Source organism: Limulus polyphemus, unplaced genomic scaffold (genome assembly GCF_000517525.1).
Source record: "Limulus polyphemus unplaced genomic scaffold, Limulus_polyphemus-2.1.2 Scaffold550, whole genome shotgun sequence".
NCBI lineage: Eukaryota > Metazoa > Arthropoda > Merostomata > Xiphosura > Limulidae > Limulus > Limulus polyphemus.
The window spans coordinates 90,404-107,307 of NW_013666160.1; the positions used below are offsets into that span (position 1 = coordinate 90,404).

General features: G+C 32.3%; 1 protein-coding gene across 2 annotated transcripts in view; it reads left to right on the forward strand.

The window, feature by feature from the left end:
• Positions 1–8,958, forward strand: part of LOC111085681 — a 12,865-nt gene extending 3,907 nt beyond the window's left edge. For both annotated transcript variants that reach the window (XM_022385415.1, XM_022385414.1), the window contains exons 2-4: positions 898–1,111; positions 4,580–4,784; positions 7,918–8,958. In XM_022385415.1, coding sequence (XP_022241123.1) covers positions 916–1,111; positions 4,580–4,784; positions 7,918–7,942 — 426 coding nt within the window. In that variant the 5' untranslated portion in view covers positions 898–915 and the 3' untranslated portion in view covers positions 7,943–8,958. The remainder of the gene's footprint in view (positions 1–897; positions 1,112–4,579; positions 4,785–7,917) is intronic.
• The last annotated feature ends 7,946 nt before the right edge of the window (positions 8,959–16,904 follow it).

A 16,904-nucleotide genomic window follows, 5' to 3' on the forward strand; every position in this document is an offset into this window, starting at 1 on the left:
ATTGAACTAAACTATGCATCCTATTTAAATATATTTACACATGGCTTGTGTGTATATCGTATATATACATACATATATATATACTGTATATTATTCATACCTTCGGTGTATAGGATGCAAGCAGATTTTGACATCAAATTTTGGGGTAAAAAAGTGCGTATTATACACCGAAAAATACGGTATATAAACAAGTTAACTGCAGACGTTTTTTTACTTCCTCTTAATTAAACCAATAACGAATTATAATAAGTTACGGTTTACTCGACGAAAGCTGGTGAAATACTGGGAAACCAATAGGCCTGAAAATGGTTAGATAAACAAGTTAACTGCTGATTCTTCTTAATTTGTCCATTACGGCCTGAAATCAAAAATCTGTATAGAAAAAAACAAAAAAACAACACATTTCAGATCTATCTGCAATTAACTTGTTTTTATAACAATAGTATTAAGTCACAGCCGACCTCAGTTTTTAAATCATTTGGGTTTGCTCCTGTTGCCTTTAATTAACACAATTTTTTACGTGCTTGTTTATTGTGAGAAACAAATGCCTTTGTGTCGGGGTCAAACTTTTAAGTCAACTTTGATTATTCTAAATAAATACATTTTAATAAGATGACTAGAGTGATATTTTTTCCGAAATATTTCATTGACTATAAGTTTTACATGCAGTTTACCAGCTTTGATCTTTTTTAGGACCCTTTAACATTTGTTAAATTAATTTACAATATTTGCAAAACTGGTAGTATATATTTTTTATGTTCAAATTACAAAATTCAACCGTATCATAGCGATTATAGTTCAGAATATATCCTGTGTTAAGAATAGTGGGTAACATGCTAAGATAATTTTTGTTTTATAAGAAAAAATAGAAAAATACGTCTCTTCGGTTGTTTTTAGGTCATTTGAGTTTTGAAAATGGAAAAAGAAATATCGCATCCTGATGAAGCTCGTCCCAGTGAGGACGTTCCCCAATCTTCATTAAGTGATGACTTCGTTTTATCATCTCGTGAAAGTCGTACACCTTGTGATACTCAAACATCAGCAACTGCTACAACTATTCTTACAAAAGCAGAAATTGATTGGTTATACGATCACTGCGATGAATATTATAGTAAGATTGATATTTATTACGTATTCTTAACTGTAAGTGTTCTTTGATTTTGTTTTTCTTAAATCCTACGTAGTGTCAAACATAAGTGAAATTATTAACCATATCTCAATTTCTAAATGTGTTTTCAGGTCCTTTAATATAGATATGCACTAAGGGCAGTATAATTTGGGAATTATCATAAGGCTATAAATGTTTGAATGGGTATTAGTAGCTAGACAGATCTTAGTGTTGAAAATAAACTCTGTCACAAGTTTTTTATGTATTTTAAAATATAAAAAATAGTTGTTTGACGGTAACAATTAAATAATACACATTTTTTAAAATATATTATTTTAGTTAAATTGATTAAATTATATACCGATTTATACATGTTAAAATTATACTTAAAATTCATGCAAATGCTTATAACTTTTCAATTCTATTAAAATCTGTAATTTGTATAGTTCTCAATCTATTATTGTAGGTTAACTGAAATTTATCAACGTAGTAAGGTCATTAAGATTAAGGCCGAAAACATCGCTGAAAATATGGTTAACCAACTGACAAACCTGTATATTCATTATAAGATGCATGCTCTCTGCGTTCTTTGTATTGTAGATCACACTTACCTGTAACTCAGCTTATTTCAGTTTTTTAACTACTCTTTAAAATTAAACCTCGTAAACAAAATAAGATAAAATGTTATATATCAAAGTAACTACCTACATGTTTAATTAGGTAATTTTTAATTTGGGTTATGTATATTTTAATTTAAACTGAAAATTTACTAGTGTTCAGTCGTTCTTCATAATGAGAAAGCAAAATATTATATATATGTATTGAAGTGACAAATCATACAAGTTTTTATCAACTTGTTGTCCTGTTTGCACAAGCGTATTATACTTTTCACCCGCACTTGAAAAACTAGACGAAGTCAGAGAAATAGCTGATTTAATAAGTGTTTAAATAACTCCCAAATATTATGATGTTGCACTTTTGAAATAAAATCAAAATACAATAAAAATATGTATAAAATATATCTGTCAGAACTTTATACTTGTTAATATTTCTACTTTAACAAGTGTGAGACTTATTAAAAATATTAGTATATATATATACATTTTTCCAACAAAAGTTTTTTATTTAATGTGAGGCATGCTTCATTCTCTCTACTCTATCACTTCTAAATTGGGGCGGCTAGCCCTGGAGTAACTTTGCACGAAACTCAACAAACAATGATATTATTACTTACAAACTAAGATTGTACTAAAAGTGTCATTCGCAAATCACAGTTTAAGGGTGTTCGTCGTTTATGTATTTCTGAGATCGACTTTGCCCAGAAAGTTGAATAAATGTCAGATTTCTTTAAAGCTAAAAGTTTTTCTCAAAACTGTATCAAACTTGTCTGAAGAGATTTTTCAAAGATCAGTTATAACAAAGAGCTACATAAGAAGAAATAGAGTGGTACAAATCAGTTTTGACATATCGTCCGAAGAATATTCAGAGCTGCTCTCCCATAATCGAAAATATGTATGAATATATATATATCTACATATATTTCAAAAAGAAAACTTCGTTAGGTGCCATATTAAGGTAGCTAAATGTCTCGTCATCTAATTAGTGACGCGCATGAATGGTTTAACGAGATTCCCACTGTCCCTATCTATTATCTAGCGAAACCACAGCCAAGGGAACGGGCTTGGAAAAATCAGCGCTGTTTTTTCCAAGCCCGTTCCCTTGGCTGTCCCAAAGTTTTGCTTTTATTTTTATGGGTTCCTCCCCCCCCCCCCCCGTGATACCTGAGCACGTGTGTCAAGTATGGTCATACAAGCTTGTGAGTAGAGGGTATGGTAAAAATTTAAACATGGCACCCCTGGGATCCCAAGTTGGAGGCAGGAACGCAAATTTCAATGGCAAATTCATGTTCAGTGTGGCTGAAAACGTACTCATAATTATACTCCTACCATGCGTGGATGATCTTTCGGTGTGTGTGTGTGGGGGGGGGGGGGCGTTTTAACCCATCTTGGTATCTCTTGAACTACCTCTAGTCCACCTGCCAAGTTTGATCCTGCTAGTTACAGCACTGTGGGAGGAGTTAGCTATAAATATATAAACGCGAAGGTACAAACTGAGTTGATATATAGGTTTTCAGTGTATACCGCTCTTTGTGTCTTGCTGTTAGATCATCCCACCTATTAAATTATTTATTTTAACATAGTTTCGCTGATGTCTGTTAGTAAACAATGTGATTTTTTTTTGAATAATTTTCACAAATTATTAGGCTTATTTTATAACACATGGAAACTGTTTGTTACTTAGATCACAGTGATGAAGAAGGAAGTTGAAATATTGATATTAATGTGCGACTATATGCTTACGACTTAAAAATATGTAAAGAAATAAATGAACAAATACTTAATCACAACAAAATAGAAAATTCAGCATTGCTACATTACTAAATAATTCTTTCAGTTGCCTCTCTTAGTCTGTCTTTATTGTTGACCAAAGTTTAGCCAATAATAATAAAACTATATTGTTTAGTACATCTATAATTATAACGTCACTGCGAGTTGGGAAACCGTGTTTAGATAAAGCATTTTAATCTTTATTATCACATTCTACTATGTTGTTGTGTTCTAGAACATATCTCGACCAGTTACCACGATGTAAACCTGACCGCTTTCTGAACAAGTGATATTTCATAGAATGTAGTTGATAAAGAAACTTGTTGGGTTAACATAATAATAGTTGAAGTCATAATAAAATAAAATAAATTTCATATTCTTCCATTCAACGCAACATTTAGTACACACACATGGTAACTTTTACTTAACACTTTCTAGGTCTTGATATATTTTTACTGGGACATTCAACCAACATATTACATGTAACTGGTATTTAACATTTTTAAAGTTGTCTAAGTGTGGAAATATATTTTCTATGCGAAATTCAGCCAACAGACTACATGTGACTGTTATAAAACACTTTCAAAGTTTTGGCATATTTATACTGCCAGATATGCGCGTCATTCAACCAACATACTGCATGTAACAGTTCCTTAACACTTTCAATGGTTTGATATATTTCACACTCTGAGATTGATGGAACGTTCAACCAACATATTAATATATTTCCACTGTTAGATCTACACGACAGTCGATCAACAGACTATATGTAACTGTTGCTTAACAGTTTCTACTGGCAGATAGTAAACAGATGAAGTTATCTGTATTTAGAGCGGACATGTGTTGTGAATAATATTTATGTATGTATGTTTTAATAAATGCACGAGAAAAAAGTCTCTCATTACTTGTGATTCAACAGACAAAAAAAGTTGATAAAATTACGTATCACCAAAAGTTAAAATATTTGATTGTTAAACAAACAAACAAACAAAAAAGCAACATGCGCGCATTATTATAATTTTTCAAGTATTCAACTTTTCTTATATATTGAAATCAATTTTTGAGATGTTTTACACTGTTTTAGTTGACGGGAATGAGAAAGCTGAAAGTAATCACAGACATTCTTTATCTGAATGTGCTGCTACAACAAATTCCACAGACCTGGATAAGTCTTGTCAGGATAATTCAGCCGTTGCTAGAGAAAAAGCTAGAAGAGCTTCAACTGAAAGTTTAAAAGCAGCAGGTAGAAAACTGCGGAAGATAAGTCGAGAGTTTCATTTCAAATTCAAGTAAGAAAACCATTGTGTAAAAACACTTATTTCTAGCGTATTTACTAATAATATTTGTAATACAATCTTATTTTGTTTAGTCTACACAATCTATACAGGATTTGTTTGTAATTAAGCACAAAGCTACACAATGGGCTATCTGTGCTCTGCCCACCACAGGTATCGAAACCTGGATTCTAGCGTTGTAAGTCCGCAGACATACCGCTCTGCCACTGGGGGGGTCTCTATACAGGATGTTAATCTATACTAAAACTGTCTTTCAGGTTTCCAGTTTAATGTTTATTTTGAAGAAAATTTAATTTTTATTTAAATGAAATAAGGGATTTTTTACATGCACGTGACAATTATTATCAGAGCTACTGGTGTTTCTTTATCTTATCTTTGACGCTAGTGAAATTTATATGACTTTTTTTTTTATCAGAAACAGTAGTCTTATGCTATTTCTATCAGTGTAAGAGTTTTATGTTATCGTTTTTAATAAAACTTTGCGCTGATAATTACATTTTGTTTCTATTAGAAGTAATGGAGCTTATAAGATTTGTTCTAATATTGGAGAGCTAGTATGAAATTATGTTTGAGATTCGGTGAGATTTAAATAACTTTTCTTTTAAATTTAATAGCGTCTGTACGTTCATCTGTATCACATCTAGTAAGGTTTATACGATCCTATCTTTGCGTCATCTGGTGGGGGTTTTGTAATCATTCTATATTTCATGATGGGCTTATACGATTCTTTCTACCAGATCTAATTGAGTTTATACGATACCTTCTACTTCTTCTGGTGGGGTTTATAGAATCATTTTTTTATTTTGACAGGAGCTTATGTGGTTCTTTTTTGTCAGATCTAATGGGTCTTGTAATTCTTTCTATCACATCTGATAGAGTTAATATGACTTTCTATCCATTCTAATAGATCTGTATGAACCTTTTTGTAATTTCTAGTGGGGTCTATAGGATCTTTCATTTTTGATGGGACTTGTATATTTCTTCTTTTTATCACATCTAGTGAGACTTTGTTCCTTCTTTCTTTAATATTTTGTGGGTTTTTATTCTTTTTATTTGGGATCTATCAAGATTTACATATTTTCTATCATATCTTGTTGAGATTTGTATTATCTCTTGCATAATCTGTAATGGGGTTTATATGTTACGTTCTACTATAATTTCATATTTGGAGAGACATATACTTTGTACAAACGTTTCCTTCTTACCATTTCTCGAAACCTGAAGACTTTTTCTATACGGTTTTAGGCCAGTTATTTAACAGGCGATAATGCGGCAGCTGTCTCTCGAGAATTGGCCTTTATCTTTATCCTTCTAAGCAGACTATTGTGTAAGTGTCCTCGAAGAATACATGATCAGTCTTTTCAGTCATAAAAAACATATGCATTTATTGATGATTATTCATAGTTTATTTAACTGAAAATGGGAGGATTGTATAAAACTCGTTGAAGTATACTCGTCCTAAAAAATACTCAGTAATAAGTGGCATCTCGTTGAAATTATTCCTTCGAGATTTTCCAATACTTTACAGCCCATCCTTTAATTATGTAGAGCTCCACCTGTCTGCAACTTCTCGCCCGGCTTTTCCAATACTTTACAGCCCATCCTTTAATTATGTAGAGCTCCACCTGGCTGCAACTTCTCGCCCGGCTTTTCCAATACTTTACAGCCCATCCTTTAATTATGTAGAGCTCCACCTGGCTGCAACTTCTCGCCCGGCTTTTCCAATACTTTACAGCCCATCCTTTAATTATGTAGAGCTCCACCTCTCTGCAACTTATCTCCGGGTTTTCCAATACTTTAATTATGTAAAACCCCACCTGTCTGCAACTTTTATGTTATGGAAGGATAATGATGTGTTTGTTTTTACAGTAATATATCTTTTTCAGACGTCGTATTCCCAAACGAAAAGCAACAAATCTTTAATTATTATAAATGAAAAACAAGACTTTCGAACACATTTTTATTTCTTAGCTGAGTGGAATGATTCAAAATTAGCACTGAAGCATATTTACAGAAAAAACAAGCAAACAAGAAACTCCTAACATTTAATATTTTTTGTTTGTATGTAGTTAAGCACAAAGCTACACAATGAACTATCTGTGCTCTGCCCACCACGGGTATCGAGACAATACGCTGTGCCACTGGGGAGGGCTTCTTAATTTTGATTAATTTGACCAGTATTTAATAATTCGTTATTCTTTAAAGTAAAGGACTACAAATGTTCGCAGGGGCGCAAAGAAGTACGTAAAAAATACATGTAATGGCGATTCCAGGATTCTGAAAGTGAGAAGTTAAAAGGGTTGTAGACGGATGAATTTGGGAAAAGAAGGTTTTTTTAAAAGATAAATGAAAGTAAATCTATGGAAGATAAGCGAAGGAGCTTTATTTGAAAGTTGATAATAATTTCTTACCTTCAAGCTCGTAATCTGTTTGTGCTGACTATACCTGGATCCTATGTAAATCCGAAGACTTACCACTGGGGGATAAAAGAAGAAGTAATAATATATTTCAAACTGCAACAGAATGTATTAGATGGTAGTTTGAAACCTTCTTATTGCAGTACAGAATGTGTTAGATGGTAGTTTGAAACCTTCTTATTACAGTGCAGAATGTGTTAGATGTGGTAGTTTGAAACCTTCTTATTGCAGTACAGAATGTGTTAGATGGTAGTTTGAAACCTTCTTATTACAGTAAAACATAAAAATAAAAGAGATGCCGGCTAGATATTTCTAACAAACTTAATTTGAAGTATTAATACGGAAATTTCTGTATATGAATAAATGAAGCTCATGTCATAAATATATTATGTATTTATTATAAGGCTTCGAATTGGAACTGAGTATTGTTAAAATACTTATTTGATGTAGGTTACACTTTATTGGGCTCTAAATTTAATCAAAGGTTAACTATTACAAAGCCCGATTCATAGTATTTCTCATTATACCAACTTCTGAAAAGCATTGACAAATTTCTGTAAGTTACGGTTTGAGTTATATAAGTTATTATCACCTAAGCATGGTAAATACTGTACATTAATCTAATTCTTAAAATACAATTACATTTGATTAGTTTCAAAATAAATATCAGATCAGCTTTGATGCTTACGATTATTTTCTCCATTTTTTAGCCAAGACGCGACTGACGAGACGTAAGGAAAAATCGAATCTACGCATGCCGATGGAAAGGAAAATATCAAAATGATGTTTTAAAAATATATGATCAAAGTATTTTCTGTCGAATAAGTTATAGCCAAGTTTTATTATATTTTTCTTTTTCGGCGCAGATAGCCTAGTTGCTTTGCGCCAATATACGCCAAACAACCAAACATTTCTTTTTTATTTTTGTCACTCTCATTTCTTTCTGCAGTGCCATCATACTTGGGTTGGACAGTCGTAATTGTATGTGCAAGATTGATATGAACAATGTATACTCAATTAATCTTGTTTCAGTTAAGATCCTGTGAAATATTAAAAAAAGAGAGATAAATATAAACACCAGAGTCTAGTCATCATCGTTCAGAGTTACATTTCTTTATATATTGAAAATAACTATTATTTTAATTATTTGTGTCGAACGCGACCCAGTGGTTGGTGTATCGAACTGTGGATCCGAGGCTCCGTGGTGACGAGTGAAGAGTGAATCCCATAATTCGATTAGAGGAACCTACCAGTTGGCGGTGAATGGTGGTAACTAGCTGTCTTCCTTTTAGCCGAGCACTTCAAAATTAGCAACGAATATCGCAAATAGTCCTCGAGTTGCTTTGAGTGAAATTCGCCAAAACAACAAGAATATCTTAATTACCAAATTTGGTTTGATAACAACAACATTCTAATTATCCAACTTGGTTTGATGACAACAACATCTTAATTATCGTGTTTGGTGTGTTACTAAAACAAATTGTGTTAGTCCTCGATGTGTTACCAAATAATTCATAATCTTGACTACAGACCCAGTTTGCCATATAAACAAAAATAAAGAAGACTTCAGGGTTTTAACTTTTGACCAAAAATGTGTTTTGGTGGTGCTATTCATCTTTGTTCATTATAAAGGAGAGGTACAAAAGTAAACTGTAAAACCTCTGTTTTATACATACTTGCCTTTAAATTTTCAAGAAGTTAAGCCTAGCGATTTGAAGATGAAATATATTTCAATAGTTACAAATATTTCTACCCTGTAAAGAATACAGAAAAGAAAGCATAACTGAAGAAGAAAATACTAGTTTTGAGTCAAATATTTTATTCATACACAGATGTTAGGTCAGAAATAGTAAAACGCTGAGTGATATTTTTAGAGAATGCTGTTTAAAATATAAACAAAAACTTCCCTGTTGCATCGAGAAAATTTGGTTTTTATTAAACCTGATTTGTCCATAGAACTGTATCTTCGACGTATTTTGTAGTGTCCTACTAAGTATATAGAACGTTTTCCTTTCAACGAATTTACATGTAGTTGCACGATGAGGCGGTGATTACTGAAAAGTTAAACAGGAATTACTAATGCCTCTTCAGAATTATTTTTCTTTGTGGAAAAAAACTTGTCTTAGAATCTCTAAACTGACATTACTTAAACAAGGGCTAATATACATTTACCCAACGAAAGCCGCAAATGTTTTATTTCACAAGTGTATTTTATTTGTGCTTTCTGGTATGATTACTAATAAATATGTTATAAAATAATTTTACCTCCTAATTTTCGACTAAATATCCTGTAAATATGTCAAGATGCTGCCATACTAAAGTACGGTTTTGTAATTTTTTTAGGCTTAAATATTTTATTTTGATGGTGATTTTGTATTGATTTTGTTTTCTAGAAAATGTGATATGTGTTATAATATCATACAATTGCTCGTTTTTGTTTTTAGAAATTTTACAATATTTATTACTTTTTACACCTTTTAAGGAATTATCACTTGATTTTTCTGTATTATTTCAAAACAGATGCATTGTCAGCTAATTGAAAGAGATATCTATCAAGATATCCGTGAATATATTTTACTTTATTTAATTATTCTAATTTTATTTTTATGTTTAGAGACCTTAAGTACAAAGAAAAAAAAAAGGTCAAATAACTTCACACACGGTCAGTGACAATGTTCTAAGTTATTGTATGTTATGAATGTTGAATGGAAATGAAATTTCATAAAAATGTAATTAACTGCAATTATATAAACAATATTTTTGTCTTGATTTGAATAAGATCATCCTTGTTAAAAAAAAAACACTTTGCAAAATTTGGCCTTTATGTATATATATTTGCCACATTTAAATCAGTCTTCTGGTACACGTTTTGATAAACTTTCCGCAGGCTGGCGCTGATAGTCTTTGTGTAACTTTGCGCACAATTCTCAACAAACAAAAACATACATAACGAGTTCATAAAGAGGGTAGGAGAGGGATATACTGATAAAGCACTGATAATACAACTTTACATGTAGTCAAAGTCGATTATGACCACAGCTTACCATTATTTTGCAATTACAACGACAGTTAATTATAAATTGGAATTTTTTTATGGTTTTGGACTTGAGGCAATGAATAATGCTGGTTGTTTTAAATATTGTTCTAAAACACACATTTACTTAAAATTTCTGAAGGAAGCCTACATATGAAACATTCTAACTAAACATTTATGTTTTTTTAGAAAAAAAAGAAACAGTTACATTTAATTGTTTGCACAACTATTAAAAGTTTCCACCTTAAAATCCCTGTCTTACTAAACCATATAAAAAAACAATGACTTAATTCTGCAAATAAAGAAATCGGACAAAATGTATTTTTAACTAAGTAAAAGAAGCGACATATCTTTTTAAACAAAAAAAATTAAATTAATTAATTTTATTAATTTAGTTCCAAGCGCAAAAGTGTACAGTAGGCTATATGTTCTATACCAACTTGAGGGACCGAACCCTGAGTTACGTTATAAGTCCTCAAGATTACTTCTGAGCCACTGTGTGTGTGGGGGTGGGCAATAACTTTTGTTCAACAGCAAAATGAACACTGCAAATAAAGTATGTTTGTTTGTAGTTAAACACAAAGCTACACAATGGGCTATCTGTGCTCTGCCCACAATGGGTATGTAAACTCGGTTTCTAGAGTTGTACGTCCGCAGACATACCACTGTGCCACTGGGGGGGGGGGCGCAAATAGAGTAATACAAATATATAAAGTTAATGTTACAGTGTACAGGAAAATAATTTTTGGATATTTATAAGAAAATAACAAATATTTTTTATTTTTTTTTTGCAGAGTAATGCCGGGCGTCACTTAGTGGTTAGTATGCTCGGACTGTGAATCCAATTGCCGCAAAACCGCTCTCAGAACTCTGGGACCGTAGGTATGCTACAAGAGTGAGGGCTAAACCCTAGTATTCCTTCGGGAAATAGTAGCCCGAAAGCTTTCAGCGTACGCTGTTGACTAGCTGCCTTCCCTCTAGTCAACAAGTTCAACATTATGGGCGGCTATGTGCAGATAACTCTTGTGTAGCTTTATAGGAAATTCTTAAACAACAATAAAAAATATTGCTGAGTACGTTCACAAATACAACTAAAATGCGCATTGAAACAATTTCCTAAAAGAGTATCTTTTAATTTAATAATACCATTCCAAATAGTAGGTGAATATATGTTGATTACTAATTTACTAGTTTCCTGCTGCCACAAGAATGTATATGGAATTAAACATTCACAGGCTATCCGCTAAAATAAAAATGACATATACAATCTACCACGTTTTGTTCGGTCAAACTGCTTTAGTTGAATCTCGAGCTTCAAACAATTGAGAATAAAATACACAAGAAAACATAACATTTGGGGCAACGTGGGACCTATTGGTCTGTCTCAGCTGTTCCATCATCTAAACGAAACTCAAAGTATCAATACATAAATTTTAAAAAGTCTTAAAGCCAGCCTTTATCATTCATATACTTATCAAGCTTTCTCTTAAACTCACTTAAATTTACTGCCCCTACAACATCCGAAGACAACCCATTCCAGAAGCCAACCATCCTGTTTGAAAAAGAAAACTGTCTTAGCTGAAGATGACTCCTACCCTGCCAAAATTTATATTTGTATCCCCTAGACCTACTATTCTCACTGTTAATTATGAAAAAAAAATATGATGCATCAACACTATCAATTCCATTTAAAATCTGCAACACCTCAATAAGATCCCCCTAACTCTTCTTTTTTTCAAGAGAAAACTATTTGAGAGATTTCAACTTCTCCTCGTATGACAACCCCTCCATCCCAGGCACCGTTCTAGTAGCCCTTCTCTGAACCCTTTTCCAGCAATTCAATGACCTAACCAGTGACCTGTACAATGAAAGTATAAACTCTTTAGACTTGTATTCAATATTTCTGTAGATACAACCTAAAATTCATTTGCCCCACCACTAGCAACAGCACACTGTTTGGATGGCTTTAGATACTGATCAACCATTACACCAAGATCCCTTTCTTTCATGACACTGTTAAGGTTTTTACCATAGAAATTATACTTATAATTCAAATTATGATAACCTACATGCATTATCTTGCATTTATTATAATTAAAACCCATCTGCCATTTATTTGTCCAACTCACTAAACCATCTAAATCCTTTTGTAAATCAGCAGCATCCTCTTTACAGCTAGCAACCCCCAAGACCTTAATATCATCTGCAAATTTAAGTAATTTATTGACCATTCTTTCATGTATGTAATTTATAAGCCTTCATACAACTTTCTAAAAAAAGTGACCAATAAAAAGTCATTAAGAAGCTGCCATTGCTTCAACTGGCTACACGTCTTTTAGGTCAGCTACGTTCCTCGATATGCTACATTACCAGTTCTAACAACGCCACTTGTTACAGATTTTCCCTTGAGCAGGTACCATGAAACGGCGTTCAAATATTTATAGGCTCATTAGAATAACAATCACATAGATATTTATAATGGGATGCGTAAGATAGTAGCAAATGAATGTTCACTATGGCGATTACCCTGATATGCTGCCTTAGCGTTTTTCAAGTTGCCAAGAAGACAATCTACTTTTATCTTAACACATATATTTATAATATTTCATTTAAACTAATAATATTGGGAATGATATATTACAATGGCAAAACTATAAGTCAACAGTTTGTAGTGTTAGTAAATTATGGAATGATTTACTTCATGGAAGGGGTTATAGTCTTAAGTAGACTCTGGAGATGATACTTTATACATCATTTTCAAATTACCGATAGCAGCTGAAGACTGATACAGCTATGGGGTAAGCTGGACGCGACTTTTACTGATGGTCTGTCGCCACGGATAGTTGTCTATGGAGTTTCCATCCTGTTTCTGCCACTTTGTTTATCAAGCATCACCATCATCACCTGTATTCCCGCGCTAAGAATTACAATATAATGTAAGAACTTCAAGAGGTACAAATTATTATGCCCTTTGTCACAGCACAACTGTTACTGTTTCAGAAAATGTTGAGTTTCACAATACATGCTCTGTACATTCTGACAAATTTTAAGTAAGTAAGTAAGGTAAAACATATTACACCATAACATTAAGTATTTCTAAACAACGTGTTACGTTCTGATATACTTTATAGTTTACCTAAAATCGATAAATAGAAACTTTCCAAAATGTGTATTATAATTACTGTAATAATTGACAAGATTTATCATTAATAAACCTTAATGTTTTGTAAGGAATTACGGGTTGAAAGTTTGAAAATATCAATTATTTTGTTAGTCTTACTGTTAACCCACATAGTAAACATTCTTTTTGGGGATACTGTTTTTTTTTTTTTAATGGTCTAGTAGGGAAATAAAGAGAACTTGCTACTGTTTCACTCGTTGCATTGATATGACTGAATTGATAGTATTCATATTTGCATCTTTACCAGCGAATCTTCTCTTATGTAATCATAAGAATAAAGAAACAAAAAATTCCTTACTCTACCAAGAATTAGTTTGTTCGTAGCTGTGCGGTGATAATAAAGTGTATCTCTTGAAGTGTCAGTATATAATTTACACGCTTACTGAGAAATTATAAATCACAATTTTACTCTTTTATTTATAAGTAAGTGTAATCGTCATTATTTACAATTGTAAAACCCCTCTAGGCGGTATAAATGTTGTCTTCCTCCAAACCTGTAGAGGTTAAAAATAAAGATGAAAAAACAACAAAACACCAACAACAAAACACACACAAACAAACACAAAACAGGTTAATGAATTATATTATCATGCACAACTTCGGGACATCTTTAAGCTTACACTAAAGTACGCCACTATATTAAGCTTAAGAATAGCATCATAGAAAACTTAAAATATCGTATAGAGGTTCATTAGCCCTCGTTTAATCGAGGCTACGTTGACTCTACCATGAGATGACTGGAGATCCGGGTTCTGGAAAGTCCTAAACAGTTAGTATCTTAGCAAGTGCAGTGTTCTACTTCATTCAAATACGTGAGTGAGACATCAAGTTCAAACCTAATTTTTTTTTAAAAAGTCTTTCAAAAGGCTTAGGATGAATCCATGTTTCTTCGTGAGGAAACTGGGGCTAAATCTTAATCAGATTAAATGGACCGCTGGTTTATATTAAATCAATGTGTTAACCTTTAAAAATATCGAGTTTTAGGAAAAAAATGTGTAAAACTTCATTTGCTTTAACATTGTTCAGTGCTAAATATAAAGACTTTTTTTTCTTCTCAAATTCAATCCAATACCGAGAAGTATTCAAGTAGGTCGACAGAAACCCTTGTTGTTTGTCAGCCCAGGAATATGGACATGAAGAAGTAGAGCCACAATAGGCACTTTTTTCTTTAGGTAATTAAGGTTGAAAAATGATTTGAAAATTCGGAAGTATTTCGCGCTTTATTGCTTTAGCACCTGTATAATTGTTCTAAAGTTTTGCGTCAGCACTGTGACATAGAATGACAATACAAATTACTTGGTATTTGACACCAAGTTCATTACTACGTACTGCGCTTCAACTCAACAAATGTATCGATGCACACTCAGAAAAATGACAGAAGTCATAATGTTGGACGGTACTAGAATATTAGTTTTAATTTTAAAAACTAGTAATAGCAAAAGAATCAATAATATCTAACAAAGGATGACTTATATCGAAAATTGTGTATTTTGTTTTTAAGTGCAAAGTTAATAAAATTACTATCTGCGCTATGTCAATCATGGGTATCGAATCCCTATTTTTAGCGTTATAAGCTCTCAAGCTTACCTCTGTGCTACTAGAGGGCGATATTTAAAAGATGACAGATTCTGTAAAGCTTGTTTTATTCTCGTAAGATGTGGAAGAAAACAACAAATATTGCGAAAATTCGTTTCATTTTACGATTATAATTAAAATAAGCTCAGTGTATGACTAGTGTAATTCACAATGGAAATAAGCGAGCCTGTTAGAGCACTATTCATTCTTTGTGTAATGAGCTTGTTGAATTTGAGTGAAGGAACTTCGTTATAGTAATAAAAGTAGTGCCATCTGTTGTCGCTGTAAACAAACAACGCAATAAATTACTTCCAGCAAGATTGACATTTAGGGCTTCTGTTTTTCAATTTTAGCTGATAAACACCGATAAAACTCCCTTATACGAAAAATATAATAAAATAAAAAAAAGAAAGAAAATAAATCGTTGTTTTTTTCAATAAACGCCAGAAATTATTATTCAGTTTATTGTATATACAAACTGTGGCTAATGTAATTACTACATTACCTTGGAATATTACTCCGAAAAAAAAGGAAGACTTTTCGTCCGTTAGTGGTAAGTTTGTTTTTATGATTTCATCAGAAATATTGTGCTCTTATAAAGCTGTAACATAAATAGTATTATGTTTTGTATATGTTATTATTCCATAAGAGAAATTAGTATGCGGAGAATATGCTGTATATTATGATATTCATTACAGTATTAAAAGCGAAAACTCCAAAAAAACACCGATTTTAATATGTCTATTTCAGCGTTTCCCAAACTTTTTTTGGCCATAGAACACTTTTCAGTTGAGAAAAAGCTTACGGAACACTAGACACCAAATATCGGAGTATAGAGTATGTTACGCGCGCAGCGCCCTCTAGATTTGTATATTATTTATTTATTTAATCAAATTATATATTAATAAATATTTACATTTTTATGCTTATAATATATTTTAGGGCTCCCCAGTGGCACAGTGGGATGTCTGCGGATTTACAATGCTATAATCCTGGTTTCGATACCTGTGGTGGGCAGAGCACAGATAGCTCTTTGTGTAGCTTTGTGCTTAATTACAATTACAAACAATATATTTTAGGTACAAACCTCTCCACTAAGATATTATGTAGAATATGTATGGCATATGAATATGAAGAATGAAATATTCCTCCATTTATATTCCAAGAAAAACGCTCACAATTTTTTGTTTTAAATTTTAAAATTCAAATCTCTCAAATCATTCCGAACATTAAAGCTACTTTCATACTCACGCTCCCTAGTGGCTCAGTCGAAAGGTTGAGAGCTTAGAACGCTGAAGATCGGGTATAGAACTATTTGCTGGGCACAGCGCAGATTGACCATAGAGCTGCTTTGCTCTTAAACAAGACAAACGACACCCTGTGAATCAGCGGAAAGTGTGAAGAATTATAACGCTAAAATTCAGGTTTCGATACTCACGATGAGCAGAACACGGATAGCTCATTGTGTTGTACACTTAACAACAACCAAACAAATCCACGCTTCTTGTTATTTTTATCCGTGTTAGATCCTCCTTGTGCTTTATGTGTGTGAATAAGGAATGACATGTTAACAAGATTACAGTTAAATTTTGAACGTACTGCATTTTATAGTAGAGTTCGTTTAGAATAATTATACATAACGGTTTTTTGGGGAACACGAACGCTGTTTATAATATATTTTAAGGTCGAGTTCTTGTACAAGTTACTTTCGTCTTGAATTATTTGAAAGTACGAAACTAACTGTGATTCAGTGACTGTAGTTTCAAGAATCATATTTTTAGTAATATTAATTGCGAAATGCTGTTTTGAAAACTATATGTATATATTAATTAAACGTTGAAGTTAGGCTTACAAGTTTATAAATCTCATAACTTTATCAGTATTGTTTTATTTTTAATTATGCACAA